This window comes from Pempheris klunzingeri, chromosome 24 (genome assembly GCF_042242105.1).
Source record: "Pempheris klunzingeri isolate RE-2024b chromosome 24, fPemKlu1.hap1, whole genome shotgun sequence".
NCBI classification, from domain to species: domain Eukaryota; kingdom Metazoa; phylum Chordata; class Actinopteri; order Acropomatiformes; family Pempheridae; genus Pempheris; species Pempheris klunzingeri.
In genome coordinates, this window is record NC_092035.1 from 4,629,571 (window position 1) to 4,655,543 (window position 25,973).

The 25,973-nt window shown below is 45.4% G+C and overlaps 1 protein-coding gene across 2 annotated transcripts in view; it reads left to right on the forward strand.

The window, feature by feature from the left end:
* The first annotated feature begins 1,476 nt into the window (after positions 1-1,476).
* LOC139223807 (Krueppel-like factor 7) overlaps positions 1,477-25,973 on the forward strand; it is a 31,346-nt gene continuing 6,849 nt past the window's right edge. The window contains exons 1-3 of one of the 2 annotated variants that reach the window (XM_070855807.1): positions 1,477-1,612; positions 22,033-22,212; positions 22,288-22,660. In XM_070855807.1, the coding sequence (XP_070711908.1) occupies positions 1,511-1,612; positions 22,033-22,212; positions 22,288-22,660 (655 nt within the window). In that variant the 5' untranslated portion in view covers positions 1,477-1,510. Of the gene's footprint in view, positions 1,613-22,032; positions 22,661-25,973 lie in introns of both variants that reach the window. The other variant, XM_070855806.1, reaches the window with a different exon arrangement.

Sequence of the window (25,973 nt, forward strand, 5' to 3'; positions counted from 1 at the left end):
ATCTGTCTGCAGCCTATCCACTCCTGCTGGAAACACTGTGAAACACCAGCAGGGTCCAGGATTATGGGGAAGGAGTGAGAGATAGATGGAGAGTGGCAGAGAGAAAGGATATCAGAGAGAAAGAAATCTGAGAACTAAAAGGGATGGATAGAAACGGTGAGGGGCATGGGGGGAAAAAAAAGGAAAACCAGAGACGGAGAGAGGCTGATACAAGAAGCAGGGAAAGGAAAGAGAGACAGAGTGAGTTGTGTCAAATGGATAAATGTCAGTAGGAGCTTCATCGTCCGTCTGAGCTGAGCTCTCCCTCCCAAAATGCCATGTGTAAATCGCGTAGCCAGGGCCCTCGGCCAGCCTTCCCCTAGCACTGTAATAAGATTACAGACCTCTACTATGTGAGTGTGTGTGTGTTTGTGAGTGTGTGTGAGACAGAGAGAGAGAATACTATTGAGCCTGCGTGTAAGTGTACAATTTCCAAGGCTTACACGGGGCGAGCGAATAAGCAGCATTACTCACACCACCAAACAAGACAAATCGAGGAAGATTTGGATACTTATTTATCATTCTGCACACACACACGGGGGACTTTTTTTCCACCCATCTTTACTTACGCCACATGGGCAGAACAGCGGAAGTGCAGAGGCAGATTTTTATCAATATGGGCCAGTATAATAAGCCTCTTGTTGCTGCTTTAAGATGACATTTTATACATCTTTTTACCACGTATAGAGCAAACACACATACAATATATAATATACACACAATATTAAATAATGCAGCCTCCACAGGAACACTGCAACAGCATTAATAACATCATTAAGTATGATGAGTTTACTATAAAGCTATTATAGTCCCTATACAGGAATATATGTTTCCTGTAGTCTAATGCCTCATCTTGCCTCTCATTAAAATTAAATATTTACATTGTGGAACAACATATCAATACTGTTTCCAGCCCCTGTTTGTGAGCACATGATGTTTACACCACGGCTTCTCGTCTCAGACTAGCCTTTTAGACCTTCTTCCAAATCTAATATACCCATCCATAAATAGCTCACCTATCGAGCCCATATTTGGCATGAGTGACGTGGCTCCGGAGCCAATCCCGCCCGCTCAATCTGCCTAACCCCGCCTCTCCACGCTCCACCACCGCTCAAATAACTCCACAACCGCCCATTCGCCTTAAATGGCAAAGCTGGGGAGTTGATTGACAAACTGAACAACGCCCCTTCGTTTACCAAGCCACTCCCCTCCGTTGGCTCCCTATCAGTGTCTAGTTTGGCAACACGGTTACGCATGGAGCGTCCATCACCTCCAGTCTCTTTTACGCACCGAGCCCGATAATGCGCGCAGGTACAGGGACCCTAATCGCCACATTTCCAGCCGCTACACTGACCAATTAATCTCCTCTTATGGACTAATATGAAAGAAGTGGATGTAGAGGTCTGACACAGCCAAGAAAGGAGGCATATTTCTTGTGGATCATTCTTGTTTTCCATCACTGAGCGTCAGCATGGATGTCTTGGCGAACCACAGTATCTTTCAGGAACTTCAGCTCGTCCACGACACCGGCTACTTCTCTGCCATGCCTTCGCTGGAGGAAAACTGGCAGCAGGTACGTGTCAACTTTCAGCTCTAGCCGCTGTGCATCCCTCGTTGCAGAGCTTTAACCCACGCAGTCCGCCGGTGGCTTCACACGCGCTCGAGATGCAGGCGTCAACTTTTCCCCAAAGCGTGGGAGCGTGCTCAGGGAGAAATGTGGATACGAAATGCCTTCCATCACTCATATATCTGACAAATTTCCCAGAGATGGCAAAGTGGATAAGATGCGAACGCACGCCGGCGCGTAATAAAGCTGTCAAATGCGATTTGGGAAGATGAGGAGCCAGATCCCATATAGGACTGAAATAGTCGTGAATAATACATCTGCATCCCTAAGATTACTGAGTTGTGAACCCCCCCCCCCCTGCAAGGAGAGGAGTCCCCTCTCTTATTCATAATAGATAAACTAACATGTCTGGCTTTGTACCATCTTTAAATGCAGTGTTGAAAAGATGTGCGAAGGCAGTGCAGGGAAAGAATAACTGTCACCTGCATTTCTGTCCAGCCCTTCCGCACTTCCTCCATCCAAGTTGAGTGGATATGGAGAGAGGGGCACGGGGATCCACGCGGCCACATGGTGATAGATGCGTGAGGAGACTCACCGGCACTTTAACACGGCCATTACTGCTCTTATATTTCACACACACACACACACACACACACACTAAATCACTCACAAGTCACAAGTGTATTTTCATGCCTGTCTCTGTGTATGTGTGTGTGTGTGTGTGTGTGTGTCATTTTAACTGTTCAAAATGTACATTCTCTGCTGTAAAATTGCCTAAAACCTGCACATTTTTACTAACCTGTCAGGGTCCCTCAGCCTAATCTAACATTTCTCTCGCCTGGGAACTCAATTTAGCTGCACCCTTCATGCACATGAGCACCATCCTTTAATGAACAACCTCATTTTTCCGTATCCAAGCCTAAATGAGGGCCATGCACCCGTCGGCCCACCTGCATTGCTGCTGCTGGTGATGATGCTTTCCATGCTGCACTTGACTGACCGGGAAAAAAAAAAAAAAATCATTGCATGGAAATTTGATGCCGGTATTGTTCATGCAATAGGAGCTTCAGCTTTTCCCCACTTCTCTGCTCCATGCCTAAGAGAGGGAGGGAGGGAGGGAGGGGGAGTGACAGGAGGAGAGGGAGATGGAGAGAGAGAGAGAGAAACCGGTGCGTGACCGCGGATCCATTCGTTGTGGCCAAGCAGCCTAATTGGCATCCTACTGTTCGCCACCGACGCATCTTTTCATAACAAGTCTCCAACTCCCAGCCTTCACTGTCAGTGGATTTTAAATTGCATGGGCCTACGTGTACCATATGCAGTGCATGTCTCTCCCTGTTTCTCACCCACAGCCAGCATATCAGAATCAATACCTAATGCAAATGGAAAAGAGAGAGAGAGAGAGAGAGAGAGAGCTGCATGTGTAGGCAAAAGGCTGGGAAAGCTCATGTCTGTGGAGACTGTGAATGTCAGTTTTCTTTAAGTGTCTGCAGCTTGTTCTCCCTGAGATATCGTCCATTTTGGAATTAGAGAAAACCATCATGAAGTTTAACAATCAGGTCTCTTAACTGCAGAGGATTTTAGTTTCATTTGTCTTAACCAATCTCTCATGTGATAGCTGAGTAGTGTGTGTCCTGCTGCTAGTTCACATGAGAAAAATGCCATTTTTACATATTGGATATCTGGTCCTAGAGATAAACTCTATTCTGTTGACTCACTTTTCAAAAAATGAGATGTCATACCATTTCAGTAGCATAAAGATTTACTTTTTTTTACTATGATCCTGAATCAAAACAGGAGCATGATTAAAGAAATCACACAAAAAATGGAAAAAAAAAATATTATTCATGGAGTTTAAAGCACTTTTTCTTCCAATTTGCCGGCTTTTACTTAAAACATTTGGAGTCCTGTGCCCCATTACGAATCATTGGAGTAAATATCAAAGAAGTTGTTTTGGAAAACAACCCTTATTTGAGATAAGAAGATTTTATTTAGCTTGTGAGCACAAGGATTATGACTTGCCCCACACTTTGAATCCCCCCACGCAGAGCAGAGATGTTCTTGGCAAAGCGATCCTTGTGTTCATTGTAGCAACATGAAGATGCCACAGAGCCCTCCCGAATACATGAATTATGAGTTGTGGCTCGCCTTAAAAGCTCTGTCTCCAGCTGAGACTGGTGGTTTGAGCAATCCCCTCTGTATTCCAGGCACAATTTAGAATTTGATGCTTTTATGGGGTCTGATGGTGAGATAGGAGGCCGTTGTAGTCGGCCCCTAAATGGCTCCCTGAGATGCTATGGCAAGAATGATGACTGTGTCCCCTGTTGGTGTCTGTGAGGCATGATTCAGGCGGTTATAGGGGGGTGGGGAGCAGAAAAGGAGCAAAGTGTTTTGGAGGTCCACATTTGAGGCTGCTATTTGTTCCATTATTGAACTAAATTGTGCCAAACTGAACTGCGCTGTCTGGCTTCCAAATCCCAGTACAGTTGGTTGGAACAAACAGCAGAGTTGAGCTGGATTTGGAACAAGCAGAGCTGGTCATAACTTACTCATTCATGATATGTAGAAGCCAGTTCTCCTCAGCGCAAAGTGCACATGTGTTATTTTGCATCTTTATACCATTATTTGTTTTGTTTTTTACCTTGGCTGCAATTTCCAGTGCTTGTTGTGCTCTTTTGTAAACTGGCATTCGCTCTAAATGTAGCCTCATTTGGCTTCACTGTCAAACATGTCGGCATATTAGGTGCATCCAGATGCTAGAATATAAAAGACAAAACACCTGGATTGAATTTTCAGGCTGATGCGATGATTTTTCAACTGCCCACAGCCCCCGTTGATGACGTGCCCTCATCCACAGCACTTGACCCTGATGGGTAGGACGTAACAGGACACCACAAATGGTTGTCTGTCATTGACCTCAGGACACACTCCATACCCTCCAACATATAAATTATCCCTAAGGGCATTAACACACACACACACACACACACACACACACACACACACACGTGCACACATGTGTAGACTGAGTGCCTGATGCCTACCCAAGTGAAATGTCTGTATGTTGCAGCTCAGTGCATTATGGGCTTCAATATGTGGATGTGGACAGATTGCACATGGCTTTGGTGTTTCTAAATGTGGAGGCCCGTGTGCTCAGTTGCATCCACTCACATCCACATATTGCTCGCGACTCGATCACACGCACATTTCCAGGCAGCAGCAGCACCGTCTGGGTGGGTGGGAGGGGGGTGCGGTGGTGCGGCAGCATAGAGGTGGAGGAAGTTGCCGAGCACACACATTCTCCCCGCTGTAGGGTTTCACATTTCACAGTCCGGTGGGCTCAAACCCCCCCCCCCCAGGAGCGACGTACATACGCAGAAAGACGGTCACAGAAGAAGAGAGCACAGACGCATGGTGTCCCGAGGAACAGGAGGAAGAAGGAGGGACACAGATAAATGGAGTTATTTTGGAGGAGGCCTCTGAGGGAAGTATTGCCTCTTACTGGGCTTGTTAAAGCTGTGGTCAGGGCCAGAGATAGTCGTCGGCATGGTGACCCCTCTCTCAGCCTCCAGAGACATCATGATAATGGCAGAAAAAAAAGAAGTAGTAAGAAGTGGCCACAAAAGACAAAAGCAGGGGATCTGCAGAGGAACTGTCCATATCCATATGCATCTATAAACTGCCGTGCGTCTGTCTGCGTACGTGCATGCCGATGTGTATGTGTCTCAGTATGTTATGTAATCCTCAGTAGGCCACAGCTGCTTTCTCACACACAGCAGGCACGCCGGGGAGCGCAGCCAACTGGCCCCCTCCTTCCTGTCTGTCTTCCTCCATCCTCCATCCTTGTTCCTCTATTCTCTCCTTCTCCCCCTCTTTTTTTTCCAGCTTTCCTCTTATAGAATTAGCACACTATGGATTTTTGATCTCTGCAGGGCTGTTGTGTAAGCTCAGGACTTGTGCGTTTTCCCCCCACGCCGTACACTGCTCCGATCTGTTGCAACACAGTTGCCGCCAAGTAACAATGCTTCCCAAGTCGCTTTCCTTTGCTTTGCAGAGCACCAGCAATGAGAATGAAAGAGTTTAGATGTCAGACTCATGCGTTTCCTGTCCAGGAAGGAAGCTAAAACACACCAACCAGTTAAAAAAAAAACCTCATATCTTCTCTGTGACCTTTTACCTGCTGCTATTTGATGTAATTTTATGCAAATTAGAATTAAATCAATCTTGTAACAGGCACAGTTCAGTATGCTGCGAGCAGGAGGAGGAAGGACAGACTGGGACTTAATCTTATTTGTCTCAAAAGAGCTCCTGGTAGTGTTTTTGTTCCACGCCTGTGGTTTTATTAAAATGTCACATCAACTGTAAGCATGAGATGTGGAATTCCTGAAATCAAGTTTGGACACTCTCCAAAATTTAGTTAATTCCCTTTTAGTTTAACTGACGTCTGGTCCCGTTTGCACAAAGCCTCTTTAAATGTGATGGAAGGTAGAAAAGTGGCGCTGCAGTATCTCAGGACAGGACAGCAGAGACACTCCTAATAGTTTGTTTCATTCATGTAATACACAAATCACGAGTCTCATATAGCCACAGTTAATTTCCAGTCACCCTGAAAGTATTCTGACGAGCCCGTGCTACCCCATGATGTCAGAAATGAAATTGATTTCTCGCAGCCTTGTTTTGCTCGCCTCTAACCCGATAGCAGTCAGAAGATCTTGAAGATGGATGCCACGTAGAATCTATTTGACATGGCCTGGCCCGTGACGCACCGAGGCATGAAAGGAAGTCTTTGTGCTCCGGTGCACAATGCGGCATCTCTGCTGGATGCTTCTAAGTGTTTTTAGCCACAAGGTTATTACTCAATGCATTGATTCTTAGAAAAGATGCATGTCTGTTTAAAGGGGGGAACTGAAACAGGTGCACAGGGTTGTTTGTATGTGCAGGTCTAAAATGTTGTTATTTTACCTTATTTTTCCGGGATATTCTCTTGGGACCAGGGCGTGATTTTGGATGTATGCACACACCCGCACATGCAGGTGCACAGGTTTGTGTATGTTGTGTAATGAGATGTGCGAGCGACCTCCTGACCTAGTAACATCCATTCTGCCATAAGAGCGCTTAGTGAACTCTGCCACCTCTGTCTCATCACTCAGGCAGCTGAGAGGCGATTGCCAGTGATAGGTGCCTGCTACTGCTTTATGGGCGTTGATGAAAAGGTTGGAAGTGCTGATGAAAGAGAGGACGGCCGAGGAAGTATTCATTTGTCTGACGCTCCGGTGACCGGGCCCGTCAGAGATAGAAGGCGAGAGGGGTGCGAGGCAGGGGAGGTGGCTTAGAAGAAAGAGGCAGCAAGGCGGGAGGAAGGGGAGTGTGGTGAACAAGCACATCTTTATGTATGCCTTCCGTCTGCAAAACGCTCTGCCACCCCAGGTTTGATTAACAGTGAGAAGAGGAGCCAGTCATTTTTTTCGCCTCACACCAGCACACATGGCTTGGCAATGACTTTCACATCATTTGAGGCGAAATCGGGAAGCCGTTACAGCACCTTACAGTGATCCGACATGCTTCGCTGCTGCCATCCGGCTTGGCAACCGCAGGGAGAAAAGAGAAAGGAAGAGGAGGAAGAGAAGTCTCAGGCACTCGTTTTATGCTTTGGAATCACCAACAATTCTCTCTCCCGCTGTCTCTCTCTCTCTCTCTCTCTCGCTTTATCTCATGACTCTCTCTTGCTCTGTTTCTCTTTGACAAATTCTGAGAAGACGAAGTCACAGCTGCCTTGTTTGATTTGCCCTGCTCTAACCCCTATTTAAAGTCAGTCTCTCCGCAGAAAGTTGAACTCAGGAGAGTTATGCAATCAAAATTTGGCACAATGCTGAATAAAGGCTCTTTTACACAGAGCGTGACACAAATAAATGGTGAGAAGCTGCTGGTCGAATCGTGGCATCAGAAGTGTTTGCATCTATCGTGACGCAAATTTCAGGCCACTCGAGTTTTTTTCAATAAAGTTTCTCAACACGAAAGGACGAGATGATGGTGAATCAGTCTGTAATACACACAGACTGAGACAGAGACAGAAATGAGCATCTGTTTGACGTATCATCTTTTAAATGATATACTTAAAGCAATAGTTTGATGCTCTGGGAAATACAATACAGACACACTCTCATATTTGGCCATTAAACACAACTCGTGTCGTGTCGTCTGGCTGTTTAAACTACTTGCTGTCACCAGCTATGCACATTTGTGGATGTGCAAGTATCTATTAATGAGAACATTTGTTCAGATTTTACCGCTAGCTGGTTCTGAAGTGCCAATACAGTATCTGACTGTGTTCTTTATGGGCTTTATCAAAGAGCGCCGGCTGCTGTAAAGGTAAACTGTAGAGGTAAACGATAAAGTCATTTGTCGTTGTCGCTAATGTGGCCATGTACCTGTCGGCAAATAGTTTGTATCGTTTCCTTTAGTGAGGTTTTTTCTCAATAGTGTGTAAAATAATAGCAATGTATCAGTCGATGCAAAAGGACCTTATGTATGTAACTGGTTGCCTTGGTTACTTCCTATCTTCCTACTTGGACCACAATGTATTTAATCATCCAGCCTGCTCACACATTTTGAAATCCACTGGCTTTAATAATGGCCGCACATTAAGTCCAGGCATTTTATAGCCATCACTGGCTGCGACATACCAGGCATTTCATCCCATCTTACTGCCTACCTGTTGCTAGGCAGCCTTGGCAAGCAGGAAGACCAGCTTTGGCCTATTTGTTTGTTTAGCTGTCAGTCTGGGAGGCTAATCCCACCCTGAGGGACTCGTAGCCATCCAGAAAGCGAGGATCCAGCCATGTGGACTGTCTCTCTCCAAAGATTGAGCGAGAGTAACGGGGGAGAAAGAGATGGAAGGTGGAGAGAGAGACAAGGGCAATTTGCCCTGAGTAAACACCGCTGCTTGTTGTTGTCATCCGAAGCCGGTCATCAATCACTGCCCTACGCTCTTGGTGGTGACAGCCGCAAGGACGCGTGGCGCTTTGAAATCGGCTGGACAGTTTATAAAGCAAGACAGTCATTAGCGAAGATCACAGCTGAGTCCCCGATCCAGGCCTTGTTGACTTTTTAGGAGAGGGTGCTGTTCTTAAAAGTCTTTGAAAAGGATGTAATCTTAGCTGGAGGTTCCGTTCAGGGTGTCACAGAGTCCAGTAAAGACACAACAATGCCAGTTATCGGCTTTGAGGAGGAGTGTCTGCTTCACTTTTAGCTGTGTTATGTAAGCGACAGCAGGTTTGTGTGTCTTTGTGAGTGTCTATGCAGTCACGTGTGTGTGTGTCCTTTGCATGTCAGCCTCAACACTCAGCTGTGGTTGTCCAACATGCAAAGCCAGTGGTGTTTTTCCACCTGCAATGGCTTGCTGCTTCGAAGCTGTCTGCCTGGTTGGCCAGTGCACCGGGACTTTTCCCCTCCGTCAGTGTCTCCCTCCCTCCCTGCCTCCCTGCCTCTGTCTCCTCCAAAGACTCCTCATCCCGTTTTTCTTCTTTCCTACATTCATCTCTGTGTACTTCTGTCTCATCCTTCTCTTTTTTTATCCTTTGACATTGTTCCTCTGCCATTTCTTTCCTTTTTTTCCACTGCTTTCAGCCTGTTTACATGCTGCTCGATGAGATGCCCTATGAAATGCTGGTGGATTGTTACACGTTTTTCGTATGTGTTAGTGTTAAACACAAATGTATGTAGGAATAAGTACTTTCTGAGCACAATATCAACTAATGTTAACTAATTAAGTATTAAAAGTAGACTTTTAAAAAGGACCTCTATGAGACAAAATAACACAAGTTTATAAAGCAGGACCCACCTTAAGTTTGCAGAGTTTTTTCGTACCCTTGAGGTCTGCGGCCGTGGGCTTCTTGCGGACTTTGCTCACTTTTAAATCCAGCCTTGGATAGAGTTAATTGGATGGACCTGGTCTTGTTTCACAAAATATAATGAATTACTAGTTCTTTTGGTTTAAGCTGGTGAGGACCGGGGGTGAGGCCTCAGATGGGCGGTCAGAAACCGACAGGAGGTTTTTCATTGTCAGCAGATGATGCTAAATTCACTGGAAGATTAAACTGGGTCCCAAATTACCCTAAAGACACGGGTATCTCCAGCCAACTGAGTATGTCATGTAGTTTCAGTCATTCCAAACCCCTGCGGGGATAAGTTGTCTGAATAAGATACGATGTGTATCCTCAAAACCAGGCAGATTCAGCTTGAACTGGGATTAGCCTACAAGTCAAAGCCTGAAAGCGCAATTTTTCACCAAGAAACATATTATTTTGACGTGCAGCCTTGCAAAAAAAAAAGGCTGTATGAGTGTCAAAGTAGACAGACAGAGAGGGTGAGAAGATTTTGCACCCTGCTTAACTCTTCGAACGGCCTGGGAAGTGCCCTTCTGTGATTTAATGAGACCTGTGGGAAGAGCCATTCATCAGCGTGACAGCGTACCTCTGTTTCCCATTGTTCTGTTCTGGTATGTGAGGAGAGCAGTGTGTGTTTTAGCCTTAATGATGGGCTGGCAACCCTTTGATTAGATGAATCTCCTGGCGCTAATTAAGATTTGCGCTGCCAAAAGACATCTGTGTTTATGCCTTCCTCCCTCTCTCTTTTCCTGTATGTGCTGTACATGCATGTGAGTGTGTGTGAGCAGTTCGCGGGATGTGTCTTACAGGATTGGGGATATTTTGGTCTAAACTGGGAGCTTGGGTGGCATCCTGCGGGCCGACATAAGCACAGGGCTTCGGGCAAACAATGAGCCATTTCGAACCACTCTGCATGAAGAAATTGTTTGTTTCTGTTCCTGATCTTTGGAGGTAAAAAGATGGTCATCTGGGCGTAAAATCTGCCAGTGCAGGAGGAATATTTTAACTTGCTTGCCTTTATAAATCAACTTGTTTAAGAATGTTACAAAACCAAAAAGAATGACTCATTGCATGTAAAATAATGTGGCAATGCAAATCACATTGGAAATAAGTTTACATTTCCTGAAATTTAGACTTTAGGGAGTTACTAATGGACAAAATGACTTTTTCGTATGGATTAATGACGGCAGAGATTCACATCATCTGTTTTGTTTTTTGCATGTGTGTGCTGTCATCCTTCAGCCAAATGTGTGTTTGCTGTATCATCTCAGAGTGGAGTCCTCCAGGGTTTTTTTTTTTAACAAAGTAAAGAACAAACTACCCATCTGGGGATTTGTGTTACAAATCTTAACAAATACCAGCTTGTGAATTAAAAGCATTTACAGGAAGAACCCTGCTGTAGATGTTTTTTTCCCTCCCATCTTTTAACTAAACTGATGGTGTCACATAAATGTTTCACTATCCAATCCCCCTTGCGTATTTTCAGGGAAGAGAATTTGATAGCTTATGCTAACAAGAACGAAGGCATCCCCGTCCTCTCCTGAACCTTCCCTCCCTCAAATCACTCCCCCGCTCGCCTATGCAAGCATTGGTGTGGCTAGGCGGCACATCCTCCCGCTCACCAGTTTACTGCTATGTGTTATTCAGTCTTTTGCCCCAGATATTATTTCATTGTAAAATGATGCCAATTAGTAAAGCCAGTCGCCGGTGGCTGTGGTCTGGCTCCTTCGTCGTTCCGGCGGGGAAAGTTATTTGGGTCGGCAGCTATTTTCAGCCTCTGATGTTGCCAGGAATACTTCAGGGAGCAGCCACTGTTTTATAAGAGAGCACATCAATAATTTTCATTGGTGTATGTGTGTGTATGTGTGTATAAGCGAGAGAGAGAGAGAGAGAGAGAGAGAGAGAGAGAGAGAGCTCCAAAGACAGAGTTTATTGGGTTTATGTGTGTGTGTTCATACCTGCAACGAGAAAGAAAAGTGGCCGTTTTCTCTCGACTGTTCAGTGGAGCAGCTGGTGTGTCTTGTGTATGTGCGTGTGTTCTCACGTTGCACGTGTTTCACTGTAACTGTCACGAACTCCTATTAATTTGAAGCACGTTCATTTGCCAGCCTTTGAGCTTTAACCCCGAATCTTAACGCAGCTCTTACTCTGGGTTTTACCCTTTTGCCCTGTAATCACCCGCTTCTTCAAACTGAATCCCCTTCTTGTGGGACAGCAGTCAAAGCAAACGCACACACACACACACAGCAGCACACATATAGAGCTAAAGGCCAAAGTCAATGAGTTCCTAACACCTTTCATTGCGCATCTAACTGCTCTCTTCCCCTCTCCGCAGAGCAGCTGTACATTGTCAGGATGAAATTGGGGTGAAAAGTCCTCGCACTCCGCTTACGCTTCCCGCTGAAAAGCCAGCCGTTCGGCACGGGGGGTGGGGGGGGGGTGAACAGGTTCAGCCTGCCGTGCTGCCTCCGCCCATCCTCGTCCAAACCTAAACTCACGCACGCTCTCTCACCCTATCTCTTGGAGGACAGCCCACAGCAGTAGCAGCAGCGAAGAGACGTCTTTCAATATTTTAAGCGGCTTGGGCTAATCTTTGTCGCTCAGGTTTGTTTTGAAAGCATTGCTGTGGGAATAAAGACGGAACGACAGTGCCCCACCTCCTGTTTGCACGGTCTCGACTACACATAAAGTCACTGGGATGTACACACGCTTGCGTAACTGCACAGATTCCCTCCAAACACACACACACCACGTCTGTGACCCTGAGCTAATCCACCTTGGCCTTGCGAGACTGTGCCACTGACCTGCTTTTGCTGCTTGTTTCTTGCCGCTTGCTCACTACACGCGCACACTCCCCCCCCCTTTGCTTCTTAGCTGACCCTGAGGTTTGGTGTTGTTGTGAGTGGCAAAGCCAGAAACTGTGCCCCCTAACACAAGCTAAGTGTGACACAACACCTTCGCGGCGAAAGCCAGGTAAACACAGACGAGGGGACTGGGTAAAAACAGAGGGGGCTTTTTATTCAGCCGTCGAGAAGCTTGTAAGAATGAGCCATTTTGGCTCTTATCAGCGTAGGCACGGCGCCACAGTTGCACTTCACGGTTTGTGGACGTGATTCGGGTACAGAACGGCCCTTTCTGACTGGCACTGTATGAGGAGGAAGCAGAGTTTTTCCGCTTCACTGTTCCCTTTATCTCTCCCCTCTCTCCTCTCCCCTCTGTTATTTTCGGCCCTCCTCCCCTCTCTCTTTCTCTTTTGCCGCTCGCCGCTCTTTTGTTTCGCCGTGCCTTTTCCAGCCAAGGCCCCATTCTCTTGCCCCGTCATTGTGTGCGGTAATGAAGATTAGCCAGCCTGCCGCACACAATGGGGTCCCCACATCCGGAGCACAGACTCCCCAAATCCTGCCACAAGCTGCTAACCCTGGTGTAAAACTACTGTTGTCGCCGACCCCCTCTATCCATGAACCCACACACACACACGGACACACAAACATGACCAATATGCACTCTGCACTCTGCCGTGTTGAAAGCAAATGGCTGAAATGTCTCCTGATTAGATTAGGATGGTTTTGACAGCTGAGAGGGAGCGCTTGGCGACTCATACGCCGATAAACAGCAGCTCACCCAAATCCAGTTAAAGAGAGACAGAGTTCCCCTCCCCAGCGAGTGCAACACGGCTCCAGTCGTTGGGATTATACTCCTCTCTTCTCCTCCCCCCATCCTCCATGCCCTGCTATTCTCCTCTTTGCTCCAATCTCATCCTCCTCTCCATCATTCATCTTCCTCAGTCATAAGATGCTCTCCTCTCCTCTCCCCTGCTCTCCTCTCCTCTCCTCTTCTCTCCTCTCCTCTCCTCTCCTCTCCTCTATCCTATTTCACCCTCACCTCTCCTATCCTCGACTTAATACCAGAACAAAGACATTTTCCACACTTTGTCACAAGCTATTTAGATGGAGCAGTAGAGGTCTTTATATGCGGTACACTTGTTGTATCCTGAGCCTAAGACCTCTTAATAATGTCTGTATCACTCTCAAGGTCGGCAGATCCTCACGAGTTCAATCTGTTTACTTGTCAAGCTTCTTTCAGCATTTAGAGGCTACATGTGTAGCTTTGTCTGTATGGAAAGATGGATTATCCAAATGTGACGGGAGTTTTTTTTATTTTTTATTGTTGTACAAAAATACTGTAGCAAATAGTTAACTTGCTATATGCTGTATATTTTATAGAAGGATGTAAAATTGCTGATTTAAAAGAATAGTTCTACATTTTGGGAATTACATGTATTCACTTTCTTTGCCAATATTTGACATGATCCTATTTAATATCTGTGCTTTAAAGAACGACTCTGGAGCCAAAAAAGTGAGGGGGGGATGACAGTTTGTGGTTTTACAGGGGGATATGTGCTGGACTTATTCCTGTGACTGTGCTGGTTGACTGGTAATCTCACAGTGATGACAAGATGCCAAGGAAGCAAATACTTCCCAAAATCTATGTTCTACTCCTTTAAATCCTCTCATCAATTGTGTCTGCTGTTCAGATGCGGCTTGCAGGACTTATTATTATCAGTTATTTCTATTTGTGTGCATAATGAATATGGAAAATATGAAAAAAATAGAAAAACACCCATTTCAAGTTCTTAAAATTCAATACAGCATCTTCAAATAGCTTCAGCATTTGTCCGGCCGACGTATAAAAAAACAAAATATATTCAATTTGTAGCAAAATAAAGAAAAGAAAAGCAGCATGTCCATTCATTACAGACACCAGCACCAATGAATGTGTGCATTTTTAAGCCAGTTGAAGTTGTCATGGAAATGGAAATGATTAGATTTCCATTTTTCTGAGCACTTTATTAATATCCATGTATGGACAGCTAATGAGTGATTTTGTCTGATTGACTGATGTCAGTTTGTTTACAGAGTCCTAGAGCTCCACCATTTCTTTAAACGTCTCTTTTTGCAAAGGAGTTCCTCGTATTGGTGTCCATAATGTGTTAAGGGAAGACAGAGGGGGGGTACCTGGTGTCGGGGACGATGTGGGATGTGTGCTGTCTGTTGTGTCTGCTTAGAGAAACCAATGGGAAATGTCTTTCTGCTCCATTAAGCAGAGGTCACCGGGTTTTTGCGCTCTGAGTGCTCCATCATTGTTGCTTTCCCGCAAGATGAAAGGTGCTTTGAAGATCTCCCATCACACGCAAACACACATCCACATGTCGAGTAAAGCCGCAGTAACTGAGAGGGCATAGTGGGGAGATGTGTTGCCTCAAAAGGAACAAAACTGAACCTCACACTCAAAACTATTCTGCAACAGGAACAATCACAGGTTCAGTTCCCTTGTCCAAGAGGAATGTGCTAAAGACCTAACACTGGATTAAAATGACAGCTTAAGTGGCTAAAATGTAGATCTAAGCAGTAAGTCCAACAAAACAGAACCGCGCTCGCTGCCTGAATAGCGTTTCAAGTACCCAAGTGTCTATTAGCGCAGCCATCCAAACAAAAATTGTCTGTGTGTAAAGGAGGTGTCAGGTTTACAACCGAATGTGCATTATTCCCTCAAACTCCGTCAGCAAATCGTGATTTAACAACTGGCAGTGTCTGTTATCAGCTTGAAGCCCGCACTGTGTAAAACCGCCTCGAGGTGCTGCGTTGCCAGGCTTTGACGGAGGGGCTGACGGCGGCCCTGATTATTACTGTGAGGCTAATGTCGTCTGATAAGGCCGCGTGTGTAATTAAGCTGTTTCCGTGGTGTGTTATCTGAAGCTAGGTGAGGCTCGGCTGCCTGGAGAGATGGAGCTGTTAGTCAGTGAGGAGGAGGACTCCTGTCTGTGGCATTTCAAGCTTCATATCTTTCCCTCTATTTCTTTTCCTCCTCTAAGGTGCTGAGTAATTTTTTGTTTTTTTTTTTTGCTTACGCATCTGTGGGTAGGACCCTTTACACTCTCTTCAAACTTTCCTCTCCTAATCTGAAATGTAATTCTTTGCATAGCTTGTACAGAGGCCTGTTCCTTCATCTCTCACCTGTCTGTCGCTTCCATCTTCTCTCTGGGAAGGCAGATAAATTAGCTTTGTCTCTGCCCTCTAGCTCTTTCTCTTTGTGTCTCTTCTCCCTCCGTCTCTCCTCTGCTTCGTTGCTCTGGAGCCCCGTCGGGGCTTCAGGAGCTCCAACATCCCTCCTGGCCAAACACTGCACCCCCTGCTGCTCTCTCCATTGAGAATAACACGGCGCAGCAAGGGCGCTCTGCTATTCAGATCAGCGTTGAGGAAAATGAAGCGTTATCTCCCCACCCGCACCCCACCCTTCCCCTCATCCTGGCCCCGTAGGCAGGCTCCCCGCTCAACTGGGAACCCGCCGATGACGCCATGCTGCTCTCCAAGGAATCTGAATCTGGGGGCTGGAGCTCTTAGTGAGAGCACGAGAAGGAGCAAAAACCCTGAAGGGCAGCTTAGAGGGGAGGGAGTGCTTTTTGGAGACTTTCTGTGTGTGTGTGTGTGTACTGGTGGGGGGTTCTGTGCAAGTATTGCTCAGTGAAGCTATAGATTACCGTCTCTGTCAGCTGCGACGGCCACCGCTGATGAGCTCCTGCGTGGTATCATTTCGTATCGATTAGGCACTGCGACGCAAACACACAAAGGCTTTTGGTGAGATGGCCCGCGCCTAGGGCTACTGGTCATTTAGCTGTCACCTCAGAGTGATGGCTTGGCCCGGCTCACCAGATCAATGGGAGACATAGGCCCTCTAACACACTATGGCAGGATAAGACATGTGCATAGACACTCTCACATACATGCACTTACACACCGAGTGAAAGACGGCTCACTGAATTAAGTGTCCGCCCAAACTTTTGCTTCAATAAAAGTGCCAAGTGTGTTGCTGAATTACAAATAGCAATAACAAAGATGGCTGTAAACAAAGTCAGTAAAGTAAAACAGTGAACCATAAAAATGAAATCAAACGAATAAGGAGAAAAGCATCAGACGATTTGATTCCCTGGATCATCGCAGGCCAGATTTTCTCACTGATGTGAGAACTGACTGTTGTGCAGCCTTACCTGTAGGGTAAAACTGATTAATTTCTCAGAAGGATTTTAATCAGAGCTGTAATCGCAGTGGGATTGCATTTACACCCTCTGAATCAAACCGAGTCCCTCGTATTTTCTGGGACAAATGACAATGACATGATGTCAGTTAAATGCAAAACAACAAAAGAAGAGAAACAAGGTTGCGGGGAAGTCCGTGTTAATTCATCCATGACATGAATGTTACTCACTTTTGAAATGTGTAACCAAACCCCTGCTGGATATCAAAATGGCCAAACCAAGTAATCTAAATGTCAACTTGGTGCTGAAGAGGAATCTTTCTCCAGTTTTTTTTTTTTTTTAAAGATGGTGGTCACAATCAAAAGCATCCTCTGTGCAAACACTGCTGTTGTGAAACCATCAAAGGTCAACACAGTAGACCACGTATAAAGCCATGCACACTAAAAACACCTGGCTCTTGCTAAATATTTACTGTACAATTGTGAGCTGTGTCAAGTTCCTCATTTAACCAGCCAGTAAAATAAGATAAAATTTCCCACAATGTCAAACTGTATAACATTTTTATTGTTTGCCAAAAGACGTTTTTGTGATATTTATTTTGACATGCCATTATGGAGACTTTACCTATCACACAAAATAATGAAAGTATTGTTTTATTTTACAGAATCAGTGTACCTAACAATCAGATCTCAGTTTTAAACAAAATAAATAATTTCTATATAATCCTGAGTGATGCAGCCCTGCAAAGAAGGTGCTGCAGGGAATCATAGGTCACTGTTGAAAAGATGTGACAGCACCCCGACCCAGTCTCAGTGAATTTAACAATAGTGCTGCATCACCCCCTCCAGCTCAGGGCCCCCTTATAGTCCTGCCCTTTTCAACCCTGCTAGCATCAGCTCTGAATATTATTCATAGCACCTTGTCTCTATCACGGCATCTGTAAAAACTAAACACGGTTATCCTAAAATTAATGAGCCGTATCCACCCCATTACATTTATCTGTTTAGTGGTGTTTTGGGCCTTCCTTTAGGGCATTATGCATGCTCTTCTGTTCATATTTATAACCCAGGCATTTTATTAGCGACGTAGCGGGGTGCTAACAGTTGGGAGGCAGCCTGCACTTTGATGGTGATGGCAGGCGGCGTGGCGCAGGCCAAATGTGACGGGGAGAGAGGATCAGCTGCCAGGCCAAGGGCCTCGTGGAAGAGGGGAGAAGAGGGTGAGACAGAGAGGAGAAGTGAGGACAGGAGGAGAGGGGAAGGGAGACTTTTTTTTTTTAAAACTGAAAAGTCACAGAATGAAAAGTAGAGGTTACCAAATTAGGACTGGTTCAGATCTCACCCTGCTTGACTGTGTGAGAAGCATTTCGAGATAAATGGGGAGTAAAGACAAGAAGATTCAAGTGATTTGGCCTAAGCTAAAAAATGTGCAGTGACTTGACCCAAACCCAACCACAGGTCCATATTATTCCTATTTTGACACTTCTGTGGCCGCTGAGTCTTCTTCTGAGTCAATCTTCCTCAAATAGAAAGCTTGTTTATTAATGACTAGGAAGATATTCAGTATATAGACAAAGCGCCTGTTCCAGTGTATAGTTTGAATGAACTGTGCTCTTTCTAAATCTTTCAATGATGCATTTCCACCTGGATCATAGTGACTCATCATTTCATCAACAGTTGGCTCTGACTGATGACTCCATTCCCCTATTGTAGACTTACTACAATCATTTTCCTAATCAAGATGCAGCCATCCAGTCTATCTCTAAGAAACATAAACCCCAAAACTATTAAAAAAACCATAGATTGTTAATGTTCTTGATGTGTGAAAATGAATGAAGCTACAGCTGAAAATTGACAAGGTAATTAACTGTGCAATTAAGTGTTGCTGTGCAAAACTCATCAATCCTTCTTGGAAATGATATTGTGTTTGGCAAGGAAACCAGAAGAGACGTCAATACAAGTTAAGACTTAATTCAACTACTTTGATAATTCAGTAATTTCACTTATTAAAGAAAAAACATGCCAGCTGTTATAGGCTCCAGCTTCCTAAATGTGAAAACTTGCTGCTTTTGTCTCTTTCATATCATTGCGGTTTTTTTTGGACCATCACATTAGTCGCCAGCAGCAGAGCCACACTAATCTTAATCTTAAGAAGAAAGCAGCAATGCTGTACCTTGCAGTAACGCTGCTGCTCGGATTTTATGCCTCACCGCTGCACTCAAACTTCAATCAGTTTTAACTTTGACCTTATTAGAGGTAACCTTTCACTGCTCAACCAATTAGTAGACACATTACATAACTGGAGAGTGACTTGTGATGAACATAGAAAGGTGGAAATAGGTGTCATACAACACTTCTTTGTTGATCTTTTTCATGGAGGACATTTTGACATATAACAGTAGGAAGAGCACGTGTGTAAATAACATTAGCAATGGCTGAATTCCATTTAGCTGCTTCAGTTCCAGGGTCCTAGCGTTGTGCATGCTGGCTCACTGTCACACTGTCACGGCTCACCGAGGCACATGAATAAAACAGAGCCATTGTTAATGTTATTAGCAACACCTGTGCTAGTCAAGTCAAAAGTTGGAGAAGTTTGACAATCTGGTGGCCTGAATCTGGGTTGAAGGACTGTCCTAAGTCACCCAACCACCCTCCATCATCAAAGCAATTTGCTCCAGTTTACAGGTGGAGGTGGGGCAGCTGTTGGAACAGCCTTTGGATTGTCTCAGCTTATCCTGGCTCGGACGAAGGAATCATCTCACAAGCCTTTTAGGAAATGGACCCTGGCTTTATACAGAGCCAATTGATGTTGGCTCTCTAGATCGGCATGTGTCCAAATAGAGCTGAAGCGGGCCATGAGCGCTCCTTTATCTTGGCTATTGTGCAATGCTTTTGGCTCTTGCTTGCCTGCACACACACACACACACACACACAAGTTCCACATTCACTTCAGGCCACGAGACCAGCAAATATACATGTTTATGCATGTGCGTAGGTGTTCACACAAACACACGCAAAAGCTGCATAATTACACATACAGAGCAGCATAATGATGCTGCACGCACAGACACGTGCACTAGCAAAATGATGTGCACACGCACACACACACACACACACACAAATTAGCATGATTACATGCAGCCACATGCAGTACATACACCCACACTGCTCCCATTGCACACAGGAACCGCTGATCAACTGCGTGACCTTCTCTCTTACAATGTTAATGTCACCACCTGGGGGAGGAGGGTATCAGAAGGGGAGGTGGGTGGGTGGGGCTTGATGGAGTGATGGGAGAAAAGAAGGAGGAAGATGGATGGAAAGAAGGAGCGGCACGATAAGCCTGTCGTACCTGCCACCCCCCTCACCTGCAGCCTGTTTCATCCTTCTTACCTTGTCAAACATGCCACGTTCAGTATGCACACACATGTGCGCTCATAAGGACAGTGTGCCTGCGTGGACGCACACTCACACTCCACCTTACCCCGTGTCACAGCTGACGTCCTAGCACATCACCGTGGGTCGCAACCTAACATTTAGTGTGCATGAACCCTTTTCTGTGCGTGCGTTCCTGTGTGTGTGTGTGTGTGTGTGTGGATGAGGCCTGTGGCTTGCCCGCTGACAGGATCCTGTTATGCCAAATGTCACACTTCCAAAAAGGATTCACCCCCCATGGAGAAAATGAAGTCAACACCTTCCTTTGCACTGTCTCCCTCTCCTCTCTCCTCTCCTGCCTCCTTCACCTTGTCCCTCCATTACTCTCCTCCTCCTCCTTCACCCTCCACTCAGCCCCCCTCTCACTTATCCGTTTCTATCCTCTTTTCCGCTCCCCTGAACTATCTCTACCTCACACACACACACACTCACCTTGGTTTGCAGTCCTAAGCGTTTTGCTGAATAAAGTCCCCTTTAACTGGCTGGTTTTAGCGGATAATTAGTCCTCACCTTGGGAGAGGAGGGAACGACAATGAGAAGAAAGACGGAGAGAGAAAAAGATGATTTTAGGGAATCGATAGGGGGTGAGGCAGAAGGAGAGGGGTAATGTCAAAAATGAGTGAGAGGGAGACTAATGCGGGGGCTGGAGGGCAGGTGGAGGGCTTGAAAGATAGCACTGGCTGTGTTGTGAACAGAGCAGGTTTGTATTTTTCTTTTGATACCTCTGCACCTCATGGGCCCAGAGAATGTTATTCCCTTCATCATGTCTCGATGCTTTCAATATTTAATTGTGCTATGAAAGAAAAAATAAAGGAAAAAAAACCCTTCTCATCACGTTTCACTGGCCGTAGCCATCAAGGAAGCAGTAGAGACTTCTCACATGGTGCATGAAAGAAGTTATTTTTCAAAGTCATCAGAGGAAGAAAAAAAAAAGGCGTGCAGTGGAGGGAGGAGGCATTATCTTCAATTCTCACCGTAGATGTGGTCTAGAGCAGCTTTTTAATTTGATGTCAGTATGCAAATACTGTAGACAGTCAAAAAAACAACTCCAAATCCCTTTCTGTTCCTCGAAGAAGACAACTTACAGGAGAAATCACACTCCCTTAGCAACAGACACCCCCCCTCCAAAAAAGAAAAAAAAAAGTGCAGTTTTATTTTTAGAAGGTGCAAACAAGGAAAGGAGGGTGGGGGGTGTAAGATTGTAAATGTCTCTGATGTGTTCAGTCTGTACAACCTTATTCCTGATAATGGAACTAGCTACTCTGTCTGTCAGTGCCTATTTACACACAAATGAAGTAGCAAGTAACACGCGCCCAGTGGAGCTGCTAGCCTCCATCTCAGCTGTCAAAATGGGTTAGTGGCTACAAGCGAAACACAACGATCCCTGGGATCAAACTGGCGCCGTCCATTCAAACATAATAGCTTCATCCTTGGACATGGAGCATCTCTTTCCCTCGCTGGCTCCCCTCTTAGAACCTTGCCAGCTTGTTGTAAAGTAATAGACTTCTCAGGATGCCAGTTCACACAAATCGGGGATGTAGCCTTTTATTTGCCCTCCGTGGGGAGAGGTGTTTGGAGTAATAGGGATGAAGCAGACCATAACTACAGCTGAATAAATCTTCCTATCTTGGCTCAGTGGAAGCCGGTGCACACATGGCTTGTCAAAGCTCTATAAAATGTTGTTTGATAGGAGTTCTGTACAGTTTAGGACTTCTCCTCCCGCTATCCACTCGCCTCGCTTTCGTTCCGCGCTGCAGCGGTTGCAATCAATCAGTGTGTAATCAGCCGTCTTGCTGGAGCTGCCAGGTAATCCTGGCTGTCTTGGTGGCTATCTGTGTGTGTGCATGTGACAGCTGGCAGAGCTCCTAAGTTGCCTGTCTGGGTGAGAGGATGGCACCATGCAGATTTTCTCTCCACAGTGTGTAAAGGCATATCGGATGATCTGAAAGCTGTTGAAATTGTCAAGTGGGATTTGAGAGTGAGGATGGGCATTTTCAGTGCAGATGCCCAAATGCATGAACTTACCTGAATGGAGTCTAAATTGAGTCTTTTCTTCCACGTTCTCTCTTGTAGACATGCCTAGAATTGGAGCGCTATCTCCAGACTGAGCCCAAGCGTCTGTCAGAGCTGTTCGACCAAGACCTGGATGGCCTCCTAACTCCGGCCTACCTGAAAGAGGATGGCGAGGAAGAGCTGACAGACGCCCTGCTCCCCAGCCTGCCCAGCCTCCCTGAACCCCCAAGCCCACCTCCAGTGATCCTTTGCCCAACGCGGAAGAATTTTCCCTCCACTGGTGCAATGAAAAGAGACCTCAAACCCAAGGGCCAGGGGCTGGAAAACGAAGAGGGGATGGAAGGTGTCCACCAGGCCCAGCTGAGCGCTGTCACCTCCCTGACACCCCCATCGTCGCCAGAGCTGGGCCGACACCTCGTCAAACCCAACCAGACACTGACGGCCTCGGCTGATGGGACGCTTACCCTGAAGCTGGTGGCAAGGAAGGTGGGGCTTAGCGCGGCCCGGCTGGTGGCAGCGCACGCACTCCCTGTCCGGATGAAGGACGAAGAGGAGGGGGCTGCATGTGTGATCGGGGTGGGGGAGCTACCAGAGAACAAGAAGAGGATCCACCGTTGTCAATTCAACGGCTGCAGGAAGGTGTACACCAAGAGCTCCCACCTAAAGGCCCATCAGAGGACACATACAGGTGAGATAGATTACTTCATTGATGCAGTTGAAGCAGTAATTAATAGGAGTGTTAGTGAAAGAGGAAGAAGTGGTAGTAGTACTTTGTCAGAGACAGAATATTGCTCAGGTATTTTGACAAGATTTTGTTCACTGAATTAGTCAGAATTGCATTTTAATTCTAGTGTGTCTGTTTTCATGTTCAGCACAAGGGAGGGAAATGCACATGTATTTCTGCAAGGTCTCTTCAGTGTGAAATAATCATTAACTTCAGGATGGGTTCAATATAATTGTTTGGAATTGCCGACACAACTCACATTAATTTACATAAATTTGTGTAAATGTGTATGTATGTATATGGGTAGGAGTTGTACAGAGACACCAGGTTACATAATCTGTTTAATATAGTTTGTGAATATCTGCATATTAGTTAGTGCACTTTTCTGATATAATGTCAGTAAGTGACCCTATGAGACTTTCAGTAAGGCACCTCTGAGGACTCCTCTCTTTCCAGAGGTAGCCACTTAATACACCTGCTGGTAATAAAACTGATTGACACTCATTGTTGGTGACAGGCTGAAAAGACTCAATCCTGAAGCTAAATGGCTGCTGCACACCGAAGAAGACACAGCCAGAGCGGCTGTGCTGAACATAGAAACAGAAAGAATACAATTGAAAGTGCCTTCTATCGGGGCATGTGTACTTTATGGGACAATTTGCCTCTGGACAATTCATGTGGTCTGTGAGGGGAGAGAAACATTTCTCTACAAGAGACATATAAAATGTGGGCTGGTTTTAAGTCTACGTTGGCGTCAACATTTTCATCTATCTATGGTCTATGTGAGCACTACATTCATACATTTATTCATCCATCCTTCCAGCTACTTTGCTTTCTGAATTCCTAGATAACCTGACTTGAAATCACTAAGAAAAAGGTCTCTCACGTTCTTGGCACAAGTACAAAATGCACATAACATGATATAAAGAAAAAAAACAGCCCTGGGATCATGTAATGGACTATTAATATTGCCATGTAAGGAAAAGCCGTGATAATTTAAGAAAACCCACTTCTCTTCTCCCAGCCTCTACCTAAGTACTTCTCTGTGCCAAACCAGGACAGGCCCTCCTTGTCAAGGTTCTTCTCAAGAAGGAAGGGGGGAGGGTTCAGGAGCTATAACTCTCCCACTCTTCCATCTCAATCCCAAACCACTCAGACCCCTGTCGGGGAGCTGTCCTCCGTCTGAGTAACTGCACAGTGATGGATGGATTGACCTGGATAGGCCGCCATTTCCCCAGTTTATTTCAGGCCCTCCCGTCCTCTATGTGTACTATAAGTCTAGGTCAGTGGCTCTCAATCTGAGGTTGGAGATTGCCTGATTTTGCAAGGGTGGTAATAGGATAGTTTTAAGACCAGGGAAATATGTTTCCAATATAATGGTTGATTGTAATCTTATGAGGCGGGTCATGAAGGATCCCATCTCCATGAATGGAAAGCAAACACTGTTGTGTCTGTGTTATGAATTAGCAGGGTTAGAGTTCAGCATCCATTTGCCTTCAGGTGTCTTTCACACCAAACACAGTAGGAGTGTTTATTTGAACTCTTGAGCGTTTCCTTTTTCTCTTGGTTGGGAAGGTGTGAACAATATTTGAATTTCTGTGGAAATAAATTGGCTGCAATAGCTGAAAATGTAGGTCTCTACCCCCCTCTAAGAGAGGCAGTGGGGGGTGTAATGAGATGAATATGACATCTGATATGTAGCCATTGATCATGCTTGGAAAGCTTAGAGGAACAAATTAAATGTATGCCGGCCTACAGTCTGGACTCAGACTCTGCTAATACAGAGCAGTGTTATGTGTTTTAACCCGTTGAGGTACAGCAAAGAGCATCCATTATACTAAATGAAGCTACAGGCTCTCAGATGAGATTGTCTTGCTACCCACCATCTAAATCACCAAGCGTAATGGTTGAGAGATCATCAAAGCTGTCCAGACCAGACGCTACACATGACTCTGGGTCTATTTTTGGGGGTGTGAATGTCAATAAAATCAACTTATCAACAACTGTATATCAAGAATGAAGAAAGGCCGCTGTGCATGTGATCACACCCTCGGTGGGGCACACCACAGGATTAGGCATCAGCCTGACTGGAACAAAGGGCACAGGCACGCGATCATTGATTTCCCCAGTGTGGCATGTCTACAGCCCCTGTGCTTAAACTCCATGCCAACTGGGAAACCAGTGCCACGGATGCTGTCCAGTCACACTATACATACAAGCAAAGGGATGAATGGGAAGACTAAAACAAATCAGATGTATCATCTCAAGTACTCCATGTTTGGATTTGGATTAGCAGAACATTTCACAGATGTTTGCTGTTATGTTTGATATCTTGTATTGTAAAACTTGTTTTAGTTGTAAGCTAATGTGCCATTCTTTCTTTCTCTATCTGGCTAATTGTTTAAAAGCTGATCCGGTAATGACTTAATGACATACAATGTTACATATAGCACCATAAAGGGCTCTGTTTTTTCCAGAGGAACCCTTCCCCCTCAAGCTTATCCCTGTCACATAAGGTGCTTTGGTTAAAAGCATCTACCCAAAGAACATCCGTCTTGTTATTCGAACCAGGAAGGTAGCGCGATAAAAGGGGGAAATGTCGACATAAGATGACAAAAGAAAACACAAAAGCTAAAGAAAAGGCAGGAGAAGAGGAGAGAGTGACATGGAGCAAAACAAAGAGTAGATGAAGACAGAAGACAGGAATGGGGGAGGTACAGTAGAGCGACCCTCTTCAGAAAAAGACAGCAGTGCCACAGGCTCCCCCATTCACTGAGCCATTATCCTGACAAGTTTAAAGATGTCATTACTCAAATCCTCTTTTTCTTAGTTGTTATTTCCATAAATTACTGACGGAGAAAAGGCTACGATTTAATCTGGAATTAGACGGGCTGAGTTGAAATGACAGTGCCCTGTAGAGCTTTTTCTGAATAGGCTTATGGCAGATAAGGAATGGTACAATTAGATTTTGGGCAGGGTGAGGGAACGAGTACAACACCATGACTGTTGGGTTATTCAGCCTTCTCTGCCTCTCTCTCGGTGCCTCATCTGCCCCTCTCTCTCTCTCTCTCTCTCTGGTTCTCTCTTCACTTTTATTCTACATCAGTCTTTTCATAACACTTCTGTCTCTGTATATATGCTCCTCTCACACGTTCTCATTTTATTGCTCGGCACTGTCTGCATGAGCTGAGGAAAACATCGAACTGCAATTGTTCTGACCAATATTGCGTTGCGTTTTTTTCAGGCCTTCAATAAATAAGATATCTTTTTACAATCC